Here is a 24,299-nt window from a genome sequence, read left to right on the forward strand (position 1 = left end):
CTTCTTTCAGCATCTCCCAGCTTTCAAGATTATATGTCTTTTGCTTCCCCAGCCAAAATTCTAGTTTCTCCTGTTCCCCATTAGCCACTTTTTTCCCCCATATCTCCCACAGACTATGATCTTGAAGCAGTAGTAAGTATTCCAAAACCAACATGTTCTTCACTGCATTCTTAGTTGCAGGTCCCAGCCTTTTTAAGGTACTGCAGGTGTTTAGGAACATACCTAAACAAACGTAGGTCCAAAAATCATGACTTCTCACAGCAAGACCTTGCTGTCAGCCTGAAAACCGCGTTAGCTAAACAATTTTCATGATGGTGCAGTATATCTTTATGTTAGAATATGCTAATTACATTATAGGGCATAAATGTCAACCTTTGAAGGTTGAACTCTGGAAAAGCTGCTGCACTTCATAAACTGCAATTCAAGAAAGGAACATGATCATCATTAATATTGAGATGAAGTATTCATTGAACTGCAGAGAGCAATGAGAAAAGTCAAGTGCTAGGATATGTAAAGAATTGGGTAGAAAATAATGTTTTAGAGAGTTGTGTATTTTGATCATAGCTAGAAGCTGTTGGAAGTAAGAGGTGTTTCTTCATTTGTTTAGCTTGTAGGCAAGTCATCATAGTCCTTGCCTGGATCATTTGTAGTCTTAACAGTAAAATTGTCTTACTGAACTTCAGTATCACTTCACTTGTTACTATCATTTCTACTAGAGCTAGTGGCTAGACCTCAAGATTGGTTATTCCAGTAATTCTGCAATTTTCTTGACTTAGGAGCATATGACTTTCAGAAAGGGTGCTATAGTTGTTTGAAGAGCTGTGTTGGGATTTCTTAAAATGTGATTAACATGCATACTCCTGCATTTTATTCTGTGAAACTGTATTGTTGTTCCAAGTTACAAAAATAAAACATGAAATTGAGTAGCAAAGGAAGAGATTGCCAAAAAGAAAAGCATGACTTAATGAAAATTAAATTGTGACTAATGTCTTCCAGGTGCATGAGCGTACAGAGGAAATGGATTTCTTGCTCTTGGTGATCCGTAAACTATTGCAAACAAATTCCCAACCTGTAAAGGTAGGTTCAGTTATATTCTGCTAGTCTTGTTTGTGGGGATAATTTTTTTGCATGTTTTTTTATCTACAAGGGGCATGTTTTAAAGAACGTAGCATAATTGTGTCATTATTTTGTTACTAAAATATTACCTAGTTGGCCACTCTTTATAAAAAGCCAGCTAAAGGGCATTCTTTTTCTGGCTGCTGGAATGTGTTCTGAGAGACTTTATTCTTTTTTCACCCTTGTGTTAAAATGCATTAGTTTCTAAAGTCTGCTTAAGGCTAAAAAATACAAGATGGATATTTGACTAGAATTACATATTGGGTATCGAGGGCAGTATTTATCCTTAGTTAAATGTGGTAGCATTAACTCTTGGAAATACTGAGCTTTTAAAAAAACTTCTTTTTTTTAATTTATTTGGAAAAGCAAAAAAAAAATCAACTTGGGTGGTAATTTCTAGGCAGAACTGGTAGTAGAACATGGCTGAGATTTTTCTCTGCATGTTAGGAAATTATGCTTTGTACTAAAGCAGAGTTTGCAGAGATGTAGCATGACATATTTAGTCTTTGTGGTCTCAAAGCAATGAACTTTTGAACTGTAAGAAATTAAATACAAGTCGCAGAGTTAGGCTGTCTATTTCTGTGCAGCTGTTTGGGACCGCAGAAATTTTGCAAGACTGTAGATGTCCTTTTAAGTGCTTCAGTTAACTTTTAATGTGAACTGTTCTGTTCAAAGCAGACATAACTTGAGTCTATGTTGGCTGGTTTTGTTGTTATTGGAATGGAATTGCCACGTTGATTCAAACTTGGGTAACTTGGTCTTAGATCTTCTAAGCATGCTGTCACGAAAAGTGCCCTTCCAGTTGGCACAGAGTGTGTTTACGCACTTCACATCTTTCACTTTTTATCCCTTTTCTTCCCAATAAGACTACTCATTTGTCTTTAAATTCAGAGGCAGAAATCTGAAGCTGTTCAGCTTTTAACACTTTGCTCTGCTTCCTGAGGATACCAAGTAATTCGATCATACTCAGTTTGAAAAGTTTGCCCATGATGCTGATTATCTGGTTGGTGTCAGTGGCAGGAATCCCTACAGGTCCTATCATATCTTCTGTTAGAAAAAATTCTTCTTTCATAGGTTTCTGATTTTATTTTTTTTTCTATAGGTCTGATTAAATATCTCAAAATCATTGCTGGGAAACCTTCTCCTCTCTATCTGTCTCTGCAATTGTTTCTTCAGATGACAGCTTGTTTCATATTGTATAAATCTGAGACAGACTGTCTGTTTGTGGGGGGTTGCTTTGAATTTTCGTTTAATGGTGGGGAGGGGTGTCATGAAACTGAGGGTTTAGGGTTACTAAATCAGTAATTTTAATAGAAATTTATGTGTGATTCAACAGAATTTGATAGCAAGGTCCACTCTTACATACAGAAGAGATTGTGTCAGAATTGGCAATGATTTACACAGTATGGGGTTAAGTGATTTATACAGAATTGAATTGAAATAATGTGTAAAGAAACAAAAAATATAAAGGAATAAGGGAGACCCTTCTGCTGAGTCATGACGTTCAGGCTAGACCCCTTTGCTTTCTTAACTCCTAATGGAGCCTGCATGTGGCTGGATGTAGTCCTTGCCTCAGACTTGGATGATGGTTTGTGTCTAAATGAAATCTAGAAAGTAAAATCAGGGTAGAGGTGTTGTGCGGGGATGCACCACCACATGGGGGAAACTCTTGATCTCAGTTGCTGCATTTTAACACAGTGGCATGGGTAATTCAGTTTGAATCTATGTGCTAAGGCCAGTGTCTCCTACTTGATCCCTTTTCAGCCCCTTTTGAAAAACTGTAAGCAGAGTTCGATCATGTGGCAAATTCATTTAGAAAATACAAGATTATTTTCCCAGCCTCCATGAACTAAAATTGTGTGAGGAAGCCTCTTTAAAGGGTAAAATTGTATTTATAATTCAGGGTGATATGAAATACACATGAGGTGTTTGCCTTCTAGTTTGAATATTGCAGACCTTGGGAGTAGCAGGTAATTCAACATTGCATCAACTAACAGGATGGCAGGAGTGATTCTGACATGAGGACAAGATACACCTGTTGTGGTTCACTATCACCAGTGTTACGTTTTCTGGCAGATGGCTGGTGCAGATTATTGGTTTTGGATCACAGCAGACATTTGGGTGTTCTAAGATTGATTTTGCTGGGATGGGGGTGTTGCAAGAAAAATGCCTCTATTGTGTCAGACCTTAATGTAAAGGATGTGACTAGGATATGTACCTGTGGTAATGAAATTAGACCATTTTAGCATAAAGAGTAAGTGAGATTCCAGCATAGCATGGCATTTTGTGTTCAAATTAATGTTTTATATCTGCTGTGCAATTTTTTCAACAGGTGATATTGATGTCTGCTTCCATCAACTGTAAAGAACTTGCTGATTACTTTGCACTTCCAGATGAGAATGGTCTGAATCCACCCTGTGTAATTAAGGTGGAAGGCAAACCTTTTGCAATCGAAGAATATTATCTTGATGATTTGAAACACATTGTGAAGTTCAAGGTATTGTAAATATAAATTTATTTCTTTGGACATAGTAAGGAAGAAATTTAATGGTCAGTTGAAATCTGTGTAATAAAATTACGAATAACTAGTTTTAAATTAAGGTTCTAGGTTAAGAATTAATATATGATCTTAGAATAGGAGTCTCCTTACCAGCAGCCTGGGTTTTCTTTCATTTAAAATGGAATGGCTGGGAATTTTAAGTAGCGTGTGGCATTTTGTACCATAGTTTGCATCCAAGATGAACAATGTGAAAGTCTGTGCAGAAAGTAACATACGAGGATTTTTTGGTCTCTTTGAATACAGGTGACAAACTCGGGCACTATTTCCTGGGTTTGTTCATGTTGATGTTATGTATCAAAGGCAGGAAGAGCTAGGAAACAGTCATCAGAAAAGAAGCATTTATGGTTAGAATTCTGATGTTATCAAGTGGCTTCTCTTGTCAGCTGAGGCTCGCATGCTTCCTATTTTTTCCTTTTTTTTTTTTTTAATAGTCCAAGAGCTATTATGCAGTAATTTTGAACATATTTTTTGCAGCCATTTATGCTACCATAGCAAATATGTAATTCTGAATAATGAAAATATGTTTGAATGATAGACATTCACAAAATCCCTGATAGCCATTTCAGAGCTGTATGGCTGCATTGGAGAATTGCTGTTCTAATGCCTAAGGAGGGTAGTAATGGCTGAAAATTCATTTGCTGTGTCCATCTTTAGCTTATAAACTGCATAGTGTATTTGTTTGTAGAGCTCCTGAAGTACTATTGTATAGCATGTATCTGTATAGACAGCAGATAATGAAAGAGTGAATGTAAGTTTAAATTAATTTGATATCTGTAGTTTTATAATAGGAGCTTGTTTTACAGCTGGAAAACAGCTCTGTAGGTATTTAGTGCCTGAACTCTTTCGGTATTATGGTCCAAGACAAAATAAACAGGTTAAAGCAAAGTAGAACAAATGCAGTCAGGCTTTAATAGTGACAACCACTCTAAAAATAACTGGAGCATGGGAGTAATTATTAGTCAATTTTGGTAATTCAGAACACTATTATAATGTTGATATAGTGAAGAAGGCAGGGAATGCACTTAAAAAGTAGCAGTATGTGAACATACTGTTGTTACTTAGCTTGCATCCCTGAATGCTGCAGAAACTGAATTAGATAAACTGATTTTCTTATGTGAAACCCAGAAGAAAATAATTGCTTATGTTGTACACAGCACAGGAATTGTTTATGCTTCAACACAGGCAAGCTGAAGTAAATGGCTGTCAACCACTGAAGTTTTAATGCAGCCAACAAAAGCAGCTAGATGTGTATAGCAGTTGGCTAGTCAGTTTTTTTATATGGCAGCTCAGGCAGATAATATGGAGGAGATTATGTAATACATGATTTTTGTAAAATATTTTTGATGATGGATGGCAACAAAAAGATAACTAAGAAATTGAGTAAGAAGTCTATTTCAGTCAAGTTGCATTTGTCACAGCTGCACGTTGAGCTGAATGTCATCTTCCGCACTTCTTACCTCTGAGGTCAGGAACAAAAGGAACTGCTTTCAGTGCTTATGCCTTACATTTATTTTTTTTCCTCTATGTATATGAACTTTTAGGTGGATTTTTTTTGTTGGTTTGGGTTTTTTTATGTTTTTATGTTTATGTTGTGTTGTCCTAGCTATAGCCATTCTTTTGTTCAGTAGGAGATGATTGTCCAAGCTATTTGTACCTTAGGGCAACAATAGAAGCACATAAGTGCTCTTGATTTTCTTTTTATTTCTTTCTTTTTTCCTTAATACATATAAAAAAAAAAAGAAACACAAATAAGAAAGCTCTGTGATGTTTGATCTCACATTTTGTTTCTTATGATGTTATGTGTGGAGATTTTATCCAAATAGTAATTTCTATACTACACTTAAAAATGTGGAAGGTCTAAAAATATTTATGTAACATCCTAATAATAATAAAAGCAAAGCCTGAGTGTTAAGGTACTTAATGAGTTAACACTGCCATATGGAAGCAGGGGCACATTTTTCATCATGTTAAAACCAGCTGGATAACTGCCTGAGGTAGAGGATTCAGGCTTAAGTTTTTAATTAACCTAGAAAAGCTTGTAAAGTTCACATAATACAGAAATTAAAAGTAACAACAGTCTTTGCTTTTTGCATAAACGCAATTTTCCCAAATTTCCTTTTTGTTTTTAAAATCAATAATTAAAAGATTAGATAAATAATAACTCATTCCTGAATCATCTTGATGTAACTGTCTGGTTTGCTCTGAGGTATGAACCTTTGTCCCTTCTCACAAGAATCATAAAATAATTGGTTGTTACTGTATAAGTGTAGAATTATTTTGTGAATCCTGCAGAGCTGTAATTTGTCACTCATATCTGTAAGTGATAATGTTTTAAAAATATGCCTGAAAATATAAATTTTCTTTGAGCAGTTCTGACTTGGTTAATTCAGTGAATTTTGAGATAAATAGACCTGCCAGTCACTATTTTTATTTCTGTATGCCTTTTTGCAGTAAACACTTTGCTGTGGCTAGAAAGACATCTAGTTGAATCAAAGTTTTCCAATTCAATTACTTCATTTGTATGAAAGAATAAAAGAGGGAAGGAAGGATGAAACACTCTTAAGTGTAGCACTGGCTTAACACTTTCCTAGGTCATTTATAGGTGCTACTGTTTCATTTGTGAGTACATGATTATAAACAGTAGTTTCTTTCACTTTTGGTGTAATGGCCTTCATAAGCGCATTGTTCTGGATATTTAATTGGATCATTTTTTCATGTCAGCCCCCTCTAAATGCCAGGGAATCAGTGAAACCCAGGTTTTGATGAAAAAATGCATGGAGGCTCTATTTATGGGCAAATTTAAAGCTAGTTGTGTAAATGTTTACTGATTGCTGTTGTACAGTATTGGAGATATTGACTGAAAATTAATCATATAGTTAATTCTATAAACAGATTTTAAAAATGCACGTGATCAGGAGGTCTAGATGCTCGATTTTGACAGTAAATCTGTGAAATCCCATGTCTCTACTTCTTATGTAAGGCAAGGAGTCCCATTTTTTGGCTTGCAGATATAAGATCTCCTTCATATCCCTGGTAACAAAGTCAGAGTCCAGATGAAAGGTAGTCAGCTGCTGTCAAAAGCCATTCTGATTTTGTTGTATCGCTTCAGTCAGCTCTGACTGGGCTTTTGTATTTCCTGTTCATCACATTGTTACCTTTTATTAGGACTGATGTGGAAGCTTTGTCGTGTTAAAGAATGCTAAGGTAGAATTGGTGACAAAACTGAATAGACATATTTGACAGTTATGTAAGCAGGGATAATTTAAGAACAAATAGGTCACTTTCAAGCATGTATATAAGGATACCTGCCTAGTTGATTTGGGGGGTCAGAAGTGGAGAAATTATTGTTATTATTGGTGGCTTTTTTTGATCCTCCATCCTTTATTAGAAGAAAGTAGGATAGTTTTCTCTGGGTTTTCAGAGTGGAGTCTTTCTGCAGACATCATGATGTAGGGTTGCAGGTTGACTGTTAAGGGTTGGAAAGCTGAGCAGTGAGGTTACAGTAATACATCTCTCTAGCTTTCATTTAGCTTTGTTAGATAACTGTTTGCTAATCTCCTTTTTTTTAAGTGTTACTCATGGCTGTTCAGCTTGCATTTTGCGTTTCTTTCCAGGAGTGGATTTTCCACCTACAATTTGTAGCCTTGTTGAAACTTACTGGTTGCAGCTGCATCTTACCTTCTGTTGGTATTAATCTGCGTGTATTTACTAATTACTACAGAGTATGGTATTTTTGTTATTAGCATATGCTTAAAGCACAAATTTTCAGTTTTCACTGTTACTTCAATTACAGTACCATTTCTTAAAAGTATAAATGAAAAATCCAAACCTAAATAAAGCTGTATTTGAATAATAAAATACTATTGTATTTTATTTGTGATGGATAAACTTGGAGACACACTTGGTTGAGCATAAATGAAAAAATGGAAGCTTATGAGCTAGTGATTAAACTACATCATTTCTTAAAGGATGCACAAGTGATCGCTCCAGCCTGTTAGGTTTCTTGGGAAAATCTGGATGACTTAGACTGTTACTGGATGATGTAAACTGTTACGTTTCACCATACAAGTAAATGAAATACTTCATTTGAGGGTAGAGGGAGGAAAAAGCAAAGAGCCTCAAAGGTATAATAGGAGGGAAAGAAGTGGAGTTTGACTATAGGATTTTTAATTATGGATGGCAGATTACACTGTAATACAAGTCTGTAAAAGTTAGAGACAGTGGTTAGTCCAATAAGGAGTTTCCACTAGAATGAGGGGAAACCCTGAGAGAGAAAGATAAGCAATGATCAGAAGCCATTTTCCCTGCAGAGGAGGAATGTGTAGTATTACAGACTGTTCCCAGAGCATAACCCAGATCTTACCAAACCCTAGTTCAGTAAGCATGTTTTTTTGGGTTTTTGTTTGGATTTTTTTGTCTTTGCTCTGGAGACTTGGTGGTTTGTATTCTTAAATATTAAAGCCCTGAGTTTATGACAGGAGTCAACAGAGTTGACAAGAGTCGTCATGTTTATATTGTGTACAGCAGAACCATAGCTCTTTTGACAGCGTGTGACCTAAAACAAAAAATCTATTAAATGCAAGAGGTACATGATTTATTTGACAGTCAGGTAGAGACCCACATTATAGCACCTGTGAGAATTGTACATGCCTCATACAAATTCCTCTCTTTATCATCCATGTGTTCTGATTAGTCTCATGTGCCTAACACTTTGTACAAAGAGTATATCTGGCAGACTTTAGGGAATAGAGTGTGGGCTAGTGATTGTCTTAAGTATGTAAATATCAGAAGTATTTCCTTAGCCTTAAAAGGTAGCATGCTTGAAGGGTCTGTCTAGAAGGTAGTGAATGCTTCAAATTGTTACTTCTTTGTACATCTTCTGTGCTGGATAAGTTTTAATGGAAAAGCACTTGACAAATCAACACGTATACATGATCTACAGTCTTGTAGTCTGTTACTCTGTGTTAACCTCAATACTCTCTTCTCCACACAGCTTCCTACTCAAATAATTGAGGAACCAGTGATAGTAAGGGAAATGTATGAAATAGCAATGTCTTTGATCCAGTCATTTGATGAGTTAGAGATGGAGAAGAACAGGTAAGACACAGTTTGAGTTCTGGAATCACTGGTTCTTTGGGGCAGCAAGATGCTAATTAAGGAACAGAAGCAGCCCATGTATCATAGTTACTAGTGGCAGCTTCATTTTCTGTGCATCTCTGCTTTTATGTTACATATCTGTGTGATTTCACTGAGGGTAGTTATAAGACTACTTGTAGGTCTTACGGAATAACCTGTGTCTTGAAATACACTTCATGCCCTGGAGTGTAAGTGACCATTCAAGCCAGCCATGCCATATGGAAACTAGATTCTTTGCTGTAGACCAGAGCTGAATAATATTCATGTGAAGAATAACACCAGAACTATTTTGCATTGTAAACTAAAATATACATTAAGCCATGACAAAAGAATGCAAACTAGCATTAATTTTTTCACTGCCTGCTTAACTAATGCCTTACTCTCTTTTGAAATAAGTAAATATTACTTTGTTACTTTGTGTTTTGTAAATTTTACATCAGGAATGACTGCCACAAAAAATACAAGTTCTATATTATGTTGAGGTGATTTTAGCTTCTTGATGCCTAACAGATTAATTGAATATGTCTCCCTCTCAAGTTTGTCATGACCTGTAGTTACTGATAATAGTTAGTTGTTTTACATGCCAGGCTTTTGTTAAATGTGTCTAGTGGTATTTTTGTGTCTAACGCATTACGTATTCTTGAAAAATTACTGAATAAGTTTGTCTAGAATTCTACAGCAGAATGCTACATTTACATTTTAAAACTTTTGGTAACCTAATTTTAATTCATTTCATTGCTAAGTAAGAGTGTTTCTGCTTTTACATAATTTTGAAGACTAAACCTAATGATCTAGTTCCAGTATTTATATGCGGGATATTCCAGAATGGATAGCTGCAAATAGTGTCCTGAATTCCATTTCTTCAGGAAGTTTAAATAATACTAGTTACAAAAAGTGCACAGTTCTGCTTGTTCTTTCAGAGTAAAATAACTTGGGGTGATAAAATAGACTGAGGTTGTGAAACTAACGAACCTGCATATTCTTGTTAGGGAGGAAAAAAACTTGAGTGTTACATCAGAACGTGGAAGTGTGCTAGTATTTTTACCAGGTGAGTATATGCCTTAACTTTATTTTCCATTTGTCACCTAACAAGTTTTCTTCTGGAGATTCATTAAACACATGTTTAACTGGGGTTTATTGGTCTATTTGAGTATTTTTCTTGCAAACTTCTTTAAATATGGCAATAATTGGAAATGCTTTGAGTCAGAAGTAAGACTCTGCATGTTTTAAAATGAAGTTAAAGTAATAAATTTTCCAGTTAATCCACAGAAATTCAGTTTCTGGGGTTTTTTTAGATTAGCTATTAAATACTGCATGAAGTTCTTAGGATTCCTTTAGAGACCTTTTCTTAATCTGTATATAGTGTAGTCTTTATTTAGATTCTTGTAAAAATTAAAATTCACTTTTTCCTATCCATGTACATGGGTTGCCTGTTGTAGTAGGAATACTCAGAAGCATGCATGATGATATAGCAATTAATGTAATGATCAGAGAGATGGTTATATATGGTTTTAGTTTTCTTAAACAGTAAACCTAAAATTACCTTACGCTGCCTCTAAAATCTGGCTAAGAGATTCAATGAGAATGACAGCGAAAACAAAAGCATGCAATAATGTTTGTGTAACTACGCTACAGACTTGGTTTCCCGAGCATCACAAAGCTGTTACTTGGTGGTTTCAGGTATACTTTTACTTCATGAAAATTTGCTACTTGAAAACTCTGAAAATACTTGGTTGCGTACTACTGGAGAGTGATCTTTATGAGTCAGGAGCAGCTGTTCCTTGGGCATAATGGGTTCTATCCCTACCTGGACTTCCTAACTTTATGTAAAGTCTTTATGAATGTTATTTTCCTGCTGTGTTGACCTTAGCAGTAAACATGTTAGCACTAGGGCTGGAAACACAGAGCGCAGCACAAAAATACACTGCACTTGCAGACTACCTTTCGATGGCATGCTCCCTGCCAGCTACAGGGCATTAGAGCTGCCTCTCTTGGAGTTACCTTCTCTATAAAATCAATGGGTAGAAGGAATTACTTCATCATGTCAATGTAGGACCCATTCCAGTTTGCCATTAATCAAGTAGGGAGACCATGTCTGGTGCCTCTGGCCTCTCATATTAGTTTGTCTGGTATGCTTTCAGACTCCCTAAGGCCCTCTGAGTCTTCATTTCAGGCTGAAATTATCACTTTCAATTCCCAAAACTTTTATCTTTCCTTTGAGATCTTTTATTTTTTTTTATTCTGCTGCTGACCCTGATGGTTTACAACTGCAGCTGCTAAAGTGAAACTCTATGCTTAAATACATTTTGTCAATTCATGTAAACATGTGTAGATAGTGTTTTCTGAATTAATTGGTTCTTGGGTTTGGTTTTTATTGTTGTTTAGTGTTTGACCTTGGCCTGTTTTGTAACTGGATACTCAAGACTGATCTTGAACATGGGATTAGCAAATGCCTCTTCAAATTCTCTTCACAAATAGTCTTTATGCAGAACTGGAGAAAAGGAGAGGAAAGCCCTCAGTTTACAAGAGGGCAGCTGAGACAGATTTGGGTAAAAATAACATCCTTATTAAGGCACTGATTTGGAATGCTTAGATTTTTTTGAGTACTTAAAATTATGTAGCATTTTGTACATTCAGAATAATACTTCCATTGACATTTTGAGCTGAGTAGGCAACAGCAGCCAGAAACAGTAGTGCCATATTGAGGAGTACTGTTAAGTGATTTTTTCTTTCTTTTTCACGGTCTTTGTGGAACTCAGTGGTAAGGCAGAATCCACTTCCATAGAGCATGCAGCTGTCTTGAGTAGGATGCTGTGTTTTCTTTCCTGTTGTAATTGCTTGTCTTGTTCAGTGTTGAATTAATTATTTTTTATGTTACTGAGTCTGATTCCTTACAGATAAATACCCTTTAGTACTCAGCACTCCTTTGATTGCAGAGCTAGTATGTCCCTAGATAGGAGGTGATAAAAGTGCCACCTTAAACTGTGCAGTGACTTTTGTTAACATAATGTGTGCATATGTTCCCAGTGGGCTGCATTAATTTTGCACAACCAGTCTTGATTCTGGCAGCTCTTGTATTGAATGCTAGACTTGGCAACCTTAATGCTTCTGGAGTGTTTACATTGATGTCTAGTTCTTTAGACCTTTTAAAGAACAAACTGGAAAAAGAGATCAGACCGGTGACTGAAACATCACCGAGCTACACCTTCAAGTATGTAACACACTTCTACCAGACTAGCTGATGGGTTAAATGAAAGCAAGAGTAGGTTGTAATCCTTCAGGAGCATGCAGAAGGTGGGGATAGCCTGATTTCTCTGTGATTCACATCCACTTGCTGATGGTAGAAACTACATAGGGTAAAGCTTCAAGGGGTTCTATTACTGTTCTAAGCTTTTATCTCTTTTACTGGTGTCAGCTTCTTTGCTGTTTTGTATTTTCTTTTGTGCTTCTCCATGTTCGACTCTCCTTGTTGTGGTATGTTTACCAAAGAGATTTTTAGTTACTGTTTCATTCCAAGATCTGTCTCTCCTGGTGGCAGCCTTTTGTTCTGGAGGTGTCATGATCAACTCTTGTCCCTTCCAGAACTGAGCATCAGATGCTGCCTGCTGTGTCTAGTCAGAAATTACTAGACTGATTAATGATTACTATTAATATGCCTTATGTCAAACTTGATTGTAACAGTCATGGATTAAGCTTCTTTTAATTGTTTTTAAACATAAATTGGATTTGGGCCTTAATGTCTTACTCGGATACGTAACCAGGCAGTATGGCAAGGAGAAAACATTAGACAGTCAAGCAGTACCTAGTGTTATCAAGTAGGTGTTGCAGGCTCTGTCCAAACAGACAGTATCATGGTGTTCTTGTGAGTTCTCTATCTTTAATTATGTGCTCTAGTTCATAAACTCTTTTTTCCTCCCCTATATTACAATAATCTTAAAAGGTGGTGCTGTTTTTTTTATTTCCCAGTGTGCATTTTTTTTTCACCACAATGCTGAAGGTGTTCTTGCTTAGAGCTTTAATAGTTTCATTATTGTGCTAGTCAGTAGTTTGTGATTTGGCTAGTTATTTGCATTCTCAAGTACTCTTATTTCATTTGAGCAGTGATGTAAATTAGGTTTCCTCGATGTCTTTCAGGTTCTAATGACATTGCTTTCCCCTGTAGTAGCCTCACACAAAGGACATTTGAAACTTTTAAATTCCTGCTGATTGAGCCACCACCACAATTATTTATTCCCCCACCCCCCATCTTACCTTTTCTACCCCAACCCTGATTTCTTTTATGAGTCTTACCTATAGCTACTTCCCCTCATTTTCCCGTTTCAGTCTTTCTGACTCCAGTAGTTGACTAAATCTCCATGTTCTCCTGCAATTTCTTTTTCCAGCCAATCTTGTATAATAACCACATTCATTTGTTGAATCCATTTCTCCTTTTCTTGCTCCAGTTTCTTGCTTTCTGGCCTCTTCCTTGCTTACCTTAATTCAGTCATGATTTCCAGCCCATTGCATACGCTTCTCTCTTTTCATTTCTGGTTTTTCTTCTGTCGTATCTTTGCTGAAAATTTCTTCCTTCATGTGCATTTGTCTTCCCTCCTTCTCACTTCTGAAGTCAAGTAACAGTCATCTAAAGAGTCCAAGAATTTTCATATCCAGGTGCTCAGACTGCATTTAGCCTCACTGAAAATTGCAGCAATCCTGTACTTCAGTTACAGAATAATTTCATTTTTTAATATCCAACTGGGGAACCCCAGTTTAGACAGATGTTTTGAAAATGAGGGTTTTGGAATGAAGTCTCAGTAAGAAGTAAACTAGGCTTCTTGGAAAGGTTGGTGCCTGTGGAGGTATTCAGGAAGATGGCAAAAATACCTTAGGTGTGAAATCCGTGCCCCAGAGAATAAGCACTGGCACTGCCAAAGCTGACTAAGGCAGAAATAGCTTTTTGCTGGTTTTCTTTACTTTTCCTTCCTGGCCCCCCCCGGCCGTTGAAGCAGCTTCCTTTGGCTGAAGTACCTGAATTTATCCTAAAGCAGACATTCAACATGTAGTGAGCCTTGTCAGTTGCAAGGAACTGAAGCAAGGGCTAATAATGAGACACTGGCAGATGGCCTTCATAGCTGATACCGCTGCTTGATTTTGAGTGTAAAATTAATGCAAAATGACTCTTGAAAAATTAACTCACAGTGTTTCAGTGGCTCATTACTACCTTTACTGTTTAACTCGTTTGCTGCTTTATTATATGGTGAAAAGGAGGTTGTAATGAAAGTCAATTAAGTACTTAAGTTGATATGAAGATTGGGTTTTAGAACTGTTAGTGATCACTAAAAGGAAAACAAACTCATGATTACTTTTTCCCTAGGTTTGTGTGAAATAAGATACATGCAGTCATGTCTCTCAAGTAAGTTCAACAAAAGGTAAGTTAGACCACACTTGTTTCAGTTTATTTGAACTGGAACGTGAATCCTTCAGTTGTGTGAGTTCCAAGTATATAATATGATTTAGCACAGAGGTGTAATTACTATAATCTTGCATCAGTTAATATTTCACTAATGTATTTTCTTTAGGTGGCAAGTGTACCCACTTCACTCAGGTGGGACATTAGAGGAACAAAATAGTGCACTTTTGGCTACAGTTCCTGGCTACAGAAAAGTAAATATTGTTGAATCATTACTTTTTGTGTGAAATCTTTTGCTAGAGTAATAGCAAGTAATAATGTCTATAAGCTAACACTAGCTGTGCCAACTCAAACTGCCATGTGAGGTCAAAGCAGTTTTGTTTTTTCAAGATGTAAACTAACTGCTTTTCTTACCAAGCTGTTACTTTAACTGGCACTTAGACCTTAAGAGAAGTGCGAGAATAACAGCAAACTATCCTTAAATTATTGTGTGAAACTGGTTTTACCCTTAAGCAAGTTTGTGCTTATTGATTCTTGCACCTCAATGGTAGCAGTATGCTGCTAGTGGTACTGCATAGCAAAGTTGTCTCCCGGTAAGGGGGTCTCCTACCTGCTTTTTACTCTGCATTATGGCTAGTGTCTTGGCTTTCTTTATCACTGATGCTTTGTTATGCAAAAGCATAAGGAAATACTTCTGTTCTGCTTCTTTATGTATGCTATATTACTTTATTATGCTTCTCTGATCTTAGGACAAGAAAATACAAAAATACACATTTTCTTGTTTTGTATTACCTTTTTTTTAAATGTGCAGAGCAGAAATACTGTATTGCCATTACGTTTGTATTTCTTCATAGCAAGTTAGATTTTTCATATAGAAATATTAATGTAGTTTTTTCTTTATGCATTCATTGCTCATTGTTTGCTTCAAAATTCAGATTATTCTGTGTACAAACATAGCTGAGAGCTCTGTAACAGTTCCTGATGTTAAGTATGGTAAGTCATATAAATCTTGTAATTGTGTATGTGCTGTAGTGTTTTCCTTACTTGCAGTAGCCTAAATCTCCACAACAGTTTACCGTTTTACAAACCATTGCTGTTGGACTTCTACTTTGACGGTTGTTGAATTCTTTCTTTCACAACAGAGAACAGGTTTGAATGTGAATATATGATCAAATAGAGCTACCAAGTGGGGTGCTGGTTTCAGTATTTTTTGGAGGAGAGAAAAAAAAATATTGTAAATGCAGTAACAAGCAGAATCAAACCCTATGTCACAAGTACCTTAAGTTTTTTCTTCACATTCTGGCTATCTTTTGAAATAATTGCATCAGATGTTCTGATATAGAACAGATTGCCTTTTTATGTTGTCATCTGCAGTAACTGTTTATGTTAAAGTCTATTTGCAGTTCTGTCAGTATTCGGTGTTCTAGGTCCGGTTCTTTATAAATGTAGTGCTCCCTTTACTGGTTTTCAAATAACTGAAAATTTCCTTTTCTGATAACACAAAATCAGCCAGTATTTTTTTCCACTGCCATGAGGATAAATTGTTTCATAATAATAATAGATTTTTTTCTTTATTGCAGTGATAGATTTCTGCTTAACTAGAACTTTGGTTTGTGATGAGGAAACTAATTACCAGAGTTTGAGACTTTGCTGGGCATCTAAAACAAACTGTAATCAAAGAAAAGGTAAGGGGGAAATAGGTAATGGAAAGGAATTTTAAAAGCTAACCTTCATGGAGAATATTATGTTGCTTTTCATTTTATTAACAGTAAAAGCGTGGATTATTTTTGTCTTGAGTAATTTACACAAACATAATTCCTTACCATGTCAGGTAAGATAATGTGATCAAACAATTGTGCCTGAATGTTTTATTTTGTTCAAGTATTTTTTCCATAGGATTTTTTTGTGTTTTATTAAAAAATACTAAAATTCATGGACCTGAGATTTTATGAGGATTCTCTGTTATGTAATAGTATTTCTATCGTGGTCAGTTTTCTTAAAAGGGGGAGATAAGTACTGCTAGGTATTTACTAACTACTTGAGTTTCAGCAGTAAAAGAAACTTCATGTCTTTATCACTCTTAAATTGGTTGAAATAACCACAGCAGTGTGCAGACCAGTGGTGGTGTAAGGTTAAATAAGATTTCATATTGTCTCGTCTAGTAAGACAGTACTCTTAAATATTAAAATCCTTTCAGTTTAAAGGAGTACTAAATAAATTAATAACGGTGATATCTTTAAGTTTAAAAATGTCTGTGTTTTTAAATGAGGTGCCACCAAAGCTGCTCTGTCACTTTCCCTCCTCAACTGGGCAGGGGAAAGTGTAACAAAAAGCTCATGGGTTGAGATAAGGACAGGCAGATTACACAGCAATTACCATCATGGGCAAAATAGACTTGGAGAAATTAATTTCACTTATTACTGAACAAATCAAAGTAGGGTAATGAGAAATAAAAACAAATCTTAAAACCCCTTCCCCCCCCCACTCGTCCCTTCTTCCCAGGCTCAGTTTCACTCCTGATCTCTCTGCCTCTTTCACCTCAGAAGCACAGGGGAACTGGGAATGGGGATTTCAGTCAGTTCATCATGTTTCTCTGCTGCTCCTTCGCCCTCAGGGGGAGGACTTCTCACCCACACACACTTACCCTGCTCTGTCATGAGGTCCCTGTCACAGGAGAATGTTCTCCATGAACATCTTCAGTGTGGACCCTTCCCACAGGCTGCAGTTCTTCATGAACTGCTCCAGAGTGGGGTCCTTCCCGTTGGGTACAATCCTTGAGGAACAGATTGCTCCAGTATGGGTCCTCTGTGGGGTCACCAGTCCTGAAGCAAACCTGCTGTAGCATGGGCTCCTCTCTCTCCAGTGCCACAGGCCCTGCAGGAGCGTGCTCCAGCACGGGCTTCCATGAGGTCACAGCTTCCTTTGGGCATCCGTCTGCTCTGGTGTGAGGGTCTTCCACAGACTGCAGGTGGATATCTGCTCCACCATGGACCTCCGTGGGCTGCAGGGGGACAGCCTGCCCCACCATGCTCTGCACCGTGGCCTGCACGGGAGGCTCTCTTCTGGTGCCTGTAGCATCTCCTCCCTTCCTTCCTCACTGGCCTTGATATCTGCAGAATTGTTTCTCTGCCATATCACTCTCTTCAACAGCACAACAGTGTTTTTTCCCCTTAACTATGTTGCTATCCCACAGGTGCTACCACCATTACTAATGGGCTTGGCTTGGCCAGCAGCAGGTCCATCTTGGAGCGCTGGTGTTGGCTTTGGTTTGAGGACATGCTAAAGCTTGCATTGGCATATTTATCTATATTAAATTTAGATTTAAGAACTTGCCTATTCATGGTTTTGAGGAAGTATATTTTAGTGCAGGATTTGTCATGCCTTTTCAATTGAGAAAGACAGATACTGTTTTGAGGGCAGTTATGTGGAAGAGGTATTTGAGTGAAGTACTTTAACTCTTTAATTAGTTACTGCTGCTGTGAAAACAAAATTACTTTATCTGATTGTTATGTGGGAAAAGGTAAAGAGATGCCTCCACTGGGGCTGTCTGCTGCAAGAGAGCAAAATGCTGGTCAGCTTGCAGTGTCAGCTGTTGCGCGCTGCTCAGCTGCCCAGAAGGCTTGTAGGGGATGGGTTTTAAACAGCCTGAACCTCAGGCAGTTTAAATGGGTGATTTGTTCTTTTATGTGAAGGTCGTGCTGGACGTGTTTCCAAAGGGTATTGTTATAGGCTTATATGCAAGAACTTCTGGACAGACTCCATTCCAGAGCAGTCAGTACCTGAGATACTGGTAAGACTTTTGGGAAACATCAAGATATTTTTCAGCGGCTTGGGGGGGGGGGGGTGTGTTTGGTTGGTTTTGTTTTGTTGGTTGTTTTTTTTAAAGTTGATAATTGACAAAGACCATTCCACATAGCTTCCTTTGTAGAAGGAGATACCTTACAGGAGTAAAATGACTGTGGATTAGAATAAGTAATCTGTTCAAAAGTAAAATATCCTTAGTAACACAAAATTTAAATTTTTTTTATTCTTTTTATTTATTTTTTTTACTAAATTGTGAACTTATTTTTCTTAGAAGACACTTCGTCACGCTTTCCGGGGGGGAAGTAACATTAACATTGTTTGTCCTTCAGCGTTGTCCATTGGGAACTACAGTCTTAAAAATAAAAAAGCTTGATATGGGGGGACCAAAAGCCTTGCTGGCAACAGCTCTGTCTCCGCCCAGTGTAGATGACATTGAACGTACCATACTTCAGCTGAAAGAGGTAGGCGTTCTTTTAATGTTGTTAAAATTGAGGTAATAAAAGTGTACTGTAGAAGAGTTTTTTCTTGGTATGTGAGGTAGTAGTAGCCTTAATTGTAACCTGAAGTAAGAGCTGTGTCTAAAGAATCTTTTCTCACATTTTACTTCGTTTACTGTACTTTTCAGCATTATTTCTGCAGTTAGTTCATTGAAACAGGATTCACCGAACTTTCTCTTTTCTGAAGTGCATGAGAAGTTATATTTGCATCATTTGTAGCTTGCTTTTATATCCAGTATGTGTAGTAGAAACTTGGTTTTAAAAATGTTAGGCTTTTAAAATTAAGGTCTTCAACTTAATTAGAGTTTTGATATTGATTGATGTTGCTTGCTTCTTGTCTTTTCTTACAAGCTGGTCTTAGATTTGCTTTATTAGCTTTTACAAGTGAATAAATTTTAATTTCTCTAGCTGGGAGCGCTTACGAATTGTGTGCAAACAGAAGATGACCCACATGATGGTGAGCTGACTTTCTTAGGAAGGGTATTGGCACAATTGCCAGTGGATCTGCATCTTGGAAAACTGATAGTCCTTGGGCATGCCTTTGGGTGCTTAGAAGAATGCATTATTATAGGTAAATGAAAGAAGAACATGTGAGAACATTTCTCTAAAAACAAGTGATTTGCAGATTTTCATTTTGATTTGGTTTTGTTGTAGCTGCAGCACTGTCTTTGCGGAACTTTTTTACATCACCTTTACAACAGCAAGTTGATGGATACAGGTATTACCTTAGATGCTTTACAATTTCCAGCCTACATCTGGGGGCAGAAGCTGAAGTTGAACACTAAATACAGTTTTTTATGTCATGAGTCTAATTTTCTGTCAAAAGTGCCAGCAGTGTAGAAAGAAGCTTTCCCAGGCAGCTGAGATATTGAAATCTGTTTGTATGTGAACTAATTATTATCATAGAGGTAACTTATTCTTTTCTGAGTACAAGTTATGATTTTTGAGTTTTGTCTTTCTGATGTATGTGGCGGGCGGTGTCTATTAAAATGGAGAGAAGGGTTAAATAACAAGTATTTTCTTTTTTCTTTTTCTCTTTTTTTCTTCTGAATTTTTAAATTGTCCTGCCTACAGAATTTACTTTCAAAAAGGAGATGTGAATAAGGACAAATAATTACAGTAAATGTATTGACCCTGTTTTTGAAGTCCTAGAAGTTGTTACCAGTTTTAGCATCCTGAGCTATGTGTCAAATACATTCAGTATTTGAAAAAAAACATTGTTGGACGAGGCCTTGGGTGATACGGTTTAGTGTGAGATGTCCCTGCCCATGGCAGGGGAATTGGAACTAGGTGATCTTAAGGTCCTTTCCAACCCTAACTATTCTATGATTCTGTGATTGTTGATGATTCTTTTTGTTTGTATTGCCAGGAACAAACTGTTTTTTGCTGGGAATAGTAAGAGTGACTGCATTGCAATTGTGAATGCTTTTAAGGTAAGTCTTTTTTCTTAAACTTCACATTAATCCTAGCTACTTAGTGATACTTTTTGAAGGATGTATCATACTATATAACAGTTGATTTATCACTTATTATAAGAACTAAATATAAAATGCTGGAGACATGATGATATTGGTAGCTCCCTTTTAACCAAGGACAGTTTGGACTAGTAAATTCTAGTACAGAATGCGTTTACTGTCTTTTCTCCAGGCTTCATGGCTTTGACTTTGTAGTATTTTATTCTGTTGAAAGGGGATTTTCCTGTACACTTGGCTGCTTCATAGGCTGATAGCATGGACAGAGGTCAATCTCTGCATGTACCAGCAGAGCTGGTAGAGCAAGAGAAAGCCTTCTGACAGAGGAGCTTACTGTTCAGCATCCAGTGCTTTACATTATGCATGGTCTGATGTTTCTGTAATCTTTTGGACACTCCAAAATCTTCAGCTGCAGGTTTAATTTACTCCGTTTTGTTTATGTTGGACTTTTCTAACTTTGAAAGCTAACTTGTTTTTCTGTACTCTGGTGCTATAATTTTATGAAGCACGGACATGGGCACCTATGCCACATATACGTGCTGATTCTGAGGCTCCAGCATAATCTTTTCTGAATTCACCTTATCCTGTTGTATGCTGTATTTCCTTGTGTCCTGTTAATCTGAAGGTGGTATTTCTGTAAAGCAGTATGGTGTCTTAAAGAATAAGCACAAATATTCAAACAGAAGTTTCCTGTGCAGTGTCTGTGTGAGTGATGTGAAAGCTTTGGTTTTAATGGCTGGATATCACAAAAGAACAGAGAAATAACATGTGTTCAAACTTTCCAGTTCAGATTAGATTTCTTCCCGAGTAAGCAGAAGTTCTGTGAATCATTAGCACGTATTTTTTGAGCCCTTGCTTGCAAAAGGTTTTAGTGAATATAAAAAAGTTCAAAAGCTTTAGCAGTATAAAGAGGAGAATCTGGGGAAGTAAAGACTAATCAGCCTGATTTAAGAGATAGGATTTTAAATAGAGTTTTTAAAAGAAAAAATAATGTCAAATAAGTGGTATTTATTTTTCTGACACAAGGCTTGGGTATGGAAGTGATGGATGTCAAAAGCATTATTTAAAATCAGGACATCAGATAGCTTCAGTAAAGGTAGGCAAATGAAGTCTGGCTGCTCAACTACGCTGATGGTGTCCACAGTAAGCTGGAGGTGGCTTGCTATTAAACTAGGAGAAATGGATTCTGCAGGCATCTCTCATAGATTTGCTGCCTAATAATGAAATTATTTTCAGTGATATTCTAAGCACATTAATTTTTCTTCCAGACCTGTTTTCTGGAAGGCATTCACATCAGAACTGTGTCTAAATCAGACAGTTCACTTTTCTCCCAAAACAAGGAGAAAATAAAAGGTTCTGGAAGTAGCCTGCCTTATTACAGTATCAAATCAAAGTATCCAGTTTGTTCTGCTTATGCGTATTTGGATGGGCTTTAATGCTTAGTCCATCTCCTCTCAGAAAACCAGGTGGATAGGCTGTTTCGTGTTGCTGTGTTACTGAGTGACTACTGTACTTCTTCCATATCAAAACAGAGCTTACTCCTGTAACGACTTGGAATGTAACATGCTTGGTCTCCTTTTGGCATGTGCCTTGATCCAGAATCTCTAAGCTATGTCCAGAAACCCAGTGACACAAATGCTGTATTTCTAATTTAATTGCAGGAACCGATGGTAAGTTTGAGGCAGCATATGTAATTATAGTTCATGCAATAGTGCTTAAACTCCTTTTTGGTCTATGGGTGCAGCATTGCATGCCATAACCTGTAAGCTGACTTGAAGGCAGAACAGTTATCTTCCTATAGCAATTCTTATTCTTTAGCATGTTGTGTTACATTTATAATCCTATCACACTTTCAGCCCTGCAGTAATGCATTCTTAGGATTACATTTCGCAGCCACGCTCCTTTGTGCGCTCACATATGAGCAAAGGAAGACCCAGAGTTCTCACCCACCCTCAAAAAATAGAGTAAGATTATTCATAAGAGTGAGAAGTATTTATATCTGCTTAGGAACCAACCAGGCAAGCATTATATTAGACTAAAATAATTAAATAAATAAGGTTGGAAAGGACCTTAGAAGGTCTGTAGTCTAGTCTTTTGCTCAGAGCAGATTCAAGCCATGAGGTCAGTCAAGGTTACTCAGGGTTTTATAGACAAGATCCTCAAAAACCTGATCTAAGCTGGCCGTGCTGTGTGGGGTGTTCCAACAATTTATCTGAAAAAGTCTCCTCCAACCTGAATCGCTGTGATTCAGCTTTCCTTATACTACTATGCATAAATATTTGTAATCTGTGTTATCCTAAGGGCCAACTGGTTTTTAAATCTGTGTTAATCTCTGTTTTTTAAATTGGTGTTCAAAAAATTCTCTTTGGTATAGGTACAGAAAAACCTTCATGATTTTGAATGTCATGTTGATATTTGTAATAATTATTACTAAAGCACTGCAGTTTATGCCTGAATACTACACCATTTCTTTTCCAGGCATGGCAGGCATGCAGTCAAAAAGGGGAGCTGAGACATCCCAAGGTTAGTTAAACTTTACTTCTTTTCTGTTAAAGGTTAGTGACTGCGTTATAATGAGTAGCCATGATGGCCAGAAAATAAGTGATAAAGTTATATTTCCAGAGGAAGTTCTGTTTCTTTGGAATAAGTGTCCATCTTGAAGTAGACTCTGTAGTAGCAGCATAGAGGAGTTGGACTTGTGGATTTATGTGAAAAATTTAGATTGCCCACAGCTGCAATGGTGGTACCCGAAGTATAGTTTATTAGTCAAACATATAATTAACTTTATATTTTCATAGATTTCATAACACTTGATTGATATGGATGAAAGAAAGCTGTGAAGTGAAATGAAATCAAATTCTTCCATTGCTATATATAACTGTTGTTTGTGACTACACAGGAGAATATGGAGGAAAGCTTACTAGCAGTAGAAAAAACAAATTTCTGACAGTTTTTACATTTGCATTTTTCATGTTCTTTTCTAGAAAGAGCTTGAGTGGGGTCAATCAAACTGTATTCATATCAAGAAGGTCCGGGAGGTGAGATGAAATAGATAAGTCATTCTTACCTGCTAAGTCATTGTTACCTGCTAAATATGGATGCAGCATGCGTGGTCACAACTACAGTTGAGTGTAGAAGTCCAGGCTATTCTTAGTATGTTTTTTTACCTCCTAAGATACAAACCCAAAAGTTCTTAGCATGTTTTTTTTACCTCCTAAGATACAAACCCAAAAGTATTTCAATGTAGAATCAGTTTACCATCTTGTCAAAGGTTTTCAGTTCTTTTTCTAACTTTGTTCTATATCATATATGTGTAATATACTCTGTGACTACAAAATTCAGCTTTTAAAGAGATGTCAAGAAAACTGAGTCACAGTTCTGAAATTACTATCTAAAGTAGAGATGCTAAGCAGTATATTAGGTAAAATGCGTATTAGTCACCTAGAAGGGAAAGGGAATTTGATCAGTTTAGACATTTACTAACATTTTATTTTAATTTGTGAATGGTTTTGGTATGTTAATATGTAACTTAGTGTACAAATTTTAGGTGGCACAGTTATTTCACAACTTGAAAGAGCGAGTCAGTGCATTTAACATGCATGTTAATGCTCAACCATCTGCTGTGGATCAGGAATGTTTATACAAACAACGCTTCATTTTGCAGGTAATGCTTTATTGGCTGTTCAGGGGAGAGCCATTATTTACAAAATCTGTAACTGGATTTTTATGTGCTAGTACTGATGAACTTGTGTTACGCTTATGTTTCAAAAGTCTCTGTAGATTTTGCTATTGCAGGTAAGAAAGTACTTCATTTGACAACCTAGGTGGACAGCTAGTATTACTTTCACTGGTTTAGAATTCATGCTGAATTGGAACTCTGGTTGTCCCTCCACTTTTAACAGTTCATCAAAACAAAACCAAGTCATACTGAGATAAATTAAACTGCTTATTTAGGCTAATATTTGTTGAAGTCATAAAAAGACTCTAAAGAAGGATGTTTTGTGTGGGAAATCTAAGAACTATCAGATCTGAAAATTACATTTTCACTTATTTTGAGTGCTCTGTTTGAACCACCACTGGCTTGGTTAGTGGGGGGAGAAGGGGAGGGATTAGATGTCTTTCAGCTGTTGTAACTTTGTCAAATTTTCAATTACATTTCTTGTCTCATTTGGGCTGATGTAATAGTGACTTTATTTTCAGACCTGTTTATCATTTCAGTGACAATTGGTTTAACTGTAGAAGCAGTGAACTTTTCAGAGCTGAATTGTTAAGTATTCTAAGATGTATCATGAAAACTGAACCATTTTCATGTGGCTGATTTTTCA

At 36.8% G+C, this 24,299-nt stretch overlaps 1 protein-coding gene across 4 annotated transcripts in view; it reads left to right on the top strand.

Annotated features, from left to right (window-relative positions):
* TDRD9 (tudor domain containing 9) overlaps positions 1–24,299 on the top strand; it is a 73,440-nt gene that overhangs the window by 28,317 nt on the left and 20,824 nt on the right. For 3 of the 4 annotated variants that reach the window (XR_009745200.1, XM_061464100.1, XM_061464102.1), the window contains exons 6-21: positions 997–1,077; positions 3,449–3,613; positions 8,670–8,773; positions 9,802–9,860; positions 14,166–14,220; positions 14,371–14,455; positions 15,137–15,194; positions 15,782–15,886; positions 17,894–17,991; positions 18,335–18,466; positions 18,911–19,073; positions 19,157–19,220; positions 19,872–19,935; positions 22,453–22,497; positions 22,959–23,012; positions 23,522–23,638. Coding sequence is in view for 3 of the 4 variants with exons in the window: in XM_061464100.1 (XP_061320084.1) it covers positions 997–1,077; positions 3,449–3,613; positions 8,670–8,773; positions 9,802–9,860; positions 14,166–14,220; positions 14,371–14,455; positions 15,137–15,194; positions 15,782–15,886; positions 17,894–17,991; positions 18,335–18,466; positions 18,911–19,073; positions 19,157–19,220; positions 19,872–19,935; positions 22,453–22,497; positions 22,959–23,012; positions 23,522–23,638 (1,449 nt within the window). In the remaining variant the exon portion in view is untranslated. The remainder of the gene's footprint in view (positions 1–996; positions 1,078–3,448; positions 3,614–8,669; positions 8,774–9,801; positions 9,861–14,165; positions 14,221–14,370; positions 14,456–15,136; positions 15,195–15,781; positions 15,887–17,893; positions 17,992–18,334; positions 18,467–18,910; positions 19,074–19,156; positions 19,221–19,871; positions 19,936–22,452; positions 22,498–22,958; positions 23,013–23,521; positions 23,639–24,299) is intronic. The other variant, XM_061464101.1, reaches the window with a different exon arrangement.

Source organism: Pezoporus flaviventris, unplaced genomic scaffold (assembly GCF_033815535.1).
Source record: "Pezoporus flaviventris isolate CSIRO_AGI_PZ_B2104156 unplaced genomic scaffold, CSIRO_AGI_Pfla_v1 ptg000036l, whole genome shotgun sequence".
Taxonomy (NCBI): Eukaryota; Metazoa; Chordata; class Aves; order Psittaciformes; family Psittacidae; genus Pezoporus; species Pezoporus flaviventris.